At 39.9% G+C, this 3,196-nt stretch overlaps 1 protein-coding gene across 1 annotated transcript; it reads right to left on the reverse strand.

The window, feature by feature from the left end:
• LOC136780803 (uncharacterized) lies at positions 1–2,531 on the reverse strand. The gene is made up of 3 exons (XM_066739348.1): positions 2,121–2,531; positions 1,135–2,063; positions 1–1,093 (listed from the first exon to the last, which is right to left on the reverse strand). Exons 1-3 carry the CDS (start codon positions 2,529–2,531, stop codon positions 1–3), a joined length of 2,433 nt encoding a protein of 810 aa, XP_066595445.1.
• Between the last annotated feature and the right edge of the window lie 665 nt (positions 2,532–3,196).

Genomic DNA, 3,196 nt, shown 5'->3' on the forward strand with positions numbered 1-3,196 from the left:
TCATTCGCCCCCATTTTGGATTTCTTGAATTTCTTTCTGGAAGGTTGCTCGTTGTATTAGTTTTAATAATTTGGTTTCCGTATCGAGTCTTTCCTTGCACGTAATTGTTCCACGTTGACGCGTAACGAACCTTAAGCAATAGGCCATCACACGTATCGTTTTCTCGTATGATGAAAATCGATTAATGATTTCGGAAATAAGGGTTAGTTTGGTTATTAAACACGACTCCTTTCGTAATTCTGGAATATCCCTATCGGAAGGATTAAATAGAAATGGTGGCCATGATTCTACTAAAGTTTGCAAAAAGCTTAGTCCCTCAAACCAGGATCTATTTTTCAGAAATTCTTCAGGTAATTGTCCTCGTGACAATGCGTCTGACGGGTTGTTTTCTGACGAAACATGACGCCAAAGATCAATTGCTGCAATTTTTTGTATTTGGCGAACTCTATTCGATATAAAAGGTTTGAGCCGCTCCGGCGAGGTTTTCAACCAGTGCAATACAATCATAGAATCGCACCAAAAGTATATTGAATTGGTTATATGGCTTATTATGGGCGCTACTTGTTTATATAATTGTGTTAGCAGCAGGGCACCACATAATTCTGCGCGAGGAGTAGAAATTACTTTTAAAGGCGATACTCTTGATTTAGCACATACTAATCTACATTGAACTTCTCCTTTCCGATTGATTGACCTAAGATATATACAAGCCCCGTATCCCGCACGACTCGCGTCACACAACGCATGTATTTGAACGTTGTGAGCTTCCTCCACTAATAATTGTCTATTCACTACCAAATTATTTATCAACGGCAACTGCTTCGCGAATGTTTTCCATTTGCTCCTTAAATTCTCTGACACAGCCTCGTCCCATGAGGATTTCTCTTTCCACGTCGTTTGCATGATTGTTTTAGCGTACAGTATGATGGGCCCTAATAATCCGAGAGGATCGTATATTTTTGCAATTGTCGACAAAATTTCGCGTTTCGTGACATCGTCAGATAAGTGACTCGTTTTAACCTCGTAAACAATCTCGTCCGCATCTATATTCCACGATAGTCCTAATGCTTTCTGAATGGAACCTTTATTTAGACTATAATTTTGACCGATTAATCTATCCGTCCTTACATTCACCTTTCCCTTGTAATTTGTTGCCCACTTTCGCATATGGAAGCCTCCCTTATGTAAAAGTTTTCTGATTTCCGATTGCAAGGTTGAAGCTCTTCCCAAGTATCAGCTCCGGTTACTAAGTCTTCTACATATAAATCTCGTTTCAGAACCTTTGCTGCGAAAGGAAAATTAATTTCTTCATCCTCGGCTAACCGATGAACAGTGCTAATTGCGAGGAAAGGAGCCGCGGAAATTCCGAAGGTGACTGTGTTTAGCTCATAAGTCTTGATTTGATGGCCGACTCTCCATAAAACACATTGATATTTACGATCACTCTCACCTATTGATATTTGCCGATACATTTTTTCGATATCTCCGATTAGGATATACTTATGAAGACGTAACTTTAATAGATGTTCGAATATCTGCGGTTGTATCGTCGGTCCTACCAATAATGCGTCATTTAACGATCTCCCCTGTTCGGTTTTGGCTGAAGCATCAAAAACTATTCGTAACTTTGTCGTTGTGCTATCAGACTTAAAAACCGCGTGATGGGGTAAATAGAAGCCCTCCGTCTTTGGATTTGATACCTCCGACATGTGACCTAACTCTAAATATTCCTTGAATACTCGAGTGTATTCTGTCTTGAAACTCTTATTTTGGTCGAATTTACACTCTAAAGCATACAACCGATGCAACGCGACCTTATAAGAGTTACCGAAATCCCGATTCTCATCTCTAAATGGTAAAAAAACAGTATATGTGCCGTCCAGTTCACGGCGCGATGTCCTTACATAATGTTCTACATAAGAAACGTTTCCCTTATCAATCAGAGCTTTCTCATTTTCCAATTCTTTTATATTCCAAAAATCGGCAATTTTTTCTGATAAACTGGTCAGTTTACACGTTACGCGATTTATGGATCCTTGGGTAGGAGCGCAACCTACTATAATCTAACCGAGTCGCGTGTTTTGAAGAAGTAAATCGTTTGAAGCTTGTGACAGATTTACTTGTCCGGTAGAAAACATCGACAACGTCGCGCCTGCTCCAATTAACATTTCTACCTTTCGTGGTTCATGAAATTGGGGGTCTGCTAAATCTAAATTCTTCGGAACGTTGATAGATTGTTTGGGAAAGGGTTCTGATGGAACTAGATCGGCGATCGTGGGAACTACTAAAAAGGTAAGGGTTTTCGAGAATTCTGTATATAACGATTTAAAATGAATTTGCATTGCCGATTTTGATATGGTGCTCATTGAACCTATCGCATCTATAGAAAATGAGCAATTGCTCATTGGTAAATTTAACCTTTTTGCGAAGCCTTCTGCGACGAAGTTGGCCGTTGCACACGTATCTAAAAGTACTCGACCACGCAATGAGTGTCCTTTATGATCTTTCACGATAACTATCGCACTTGCCATCAATTGCTGTTTAAAGGATGGCGCTACGATGGTAGAAAAAACTGATAGTCAAGTAGTCGTAGTACCTTCGTTGAACAACTCGTTCTCTTGGGGTTTTGGATTGTCTCGCTTCAAATGCAACAAGGTATTGTGCTTTTTGTGACAAATTTTGCAGTTAGACCGGCTGTAAGGTCCGGTGTGTTTGCTTAAGCAGTTCGTACAGAATGATGCTGCCTTTACTATCTCTATGCGTTTTTGAATCGGCAGTCTTAAAAAATCTTGGCAATGATAAAGTAGGTGAGATTTATTGCATAATGGACAATTTCTTACGGTGGTGGAGAGAAATGCTTTCGCTGATTTTCCGCGACTCTTTAGTCTTTTGACTGGTGGTTCTTACTCCTTCGTATACTCGTTTGCTGTTAATTTCGCACTCTCCCGCTTTGATGCTCGAATGGCCGTTTGAGACAAGAATTGGCATAATTTTTCAAAGGTCGGAAGCTGATCATTATTAAGCTCTAATTCCCATTTCTTTCCGGTTTCTTCCGGTAGCTTCTGCTCTGTTAAGATCACGATCATGTCATTTCCAACTGACGCGCCTAAGATTTGTAATGCGCTAACATATTGTTGTATAGCATCGGATAAGCTGATTAATCCATCATGTGTTTCTGAATTTAATGGACCGATTT

The sequence above is a fragment of the Prorops nasuta genome, unplaced genomic scaffold (genome assembly GCF_024137725.1).
Source record: "Prorops nasuta isolate Cenicafe-Biocafe unplaced genomic scaffold, Cenicafe_Pnas_1.2 PNAS00020, whole genome shotgun sequence".
NCBI lineage: Eukaryota > Metazoa > Arthropoda > Insecta > Hymenoptera > Bethylidae > Prorops > Prorops nasuta.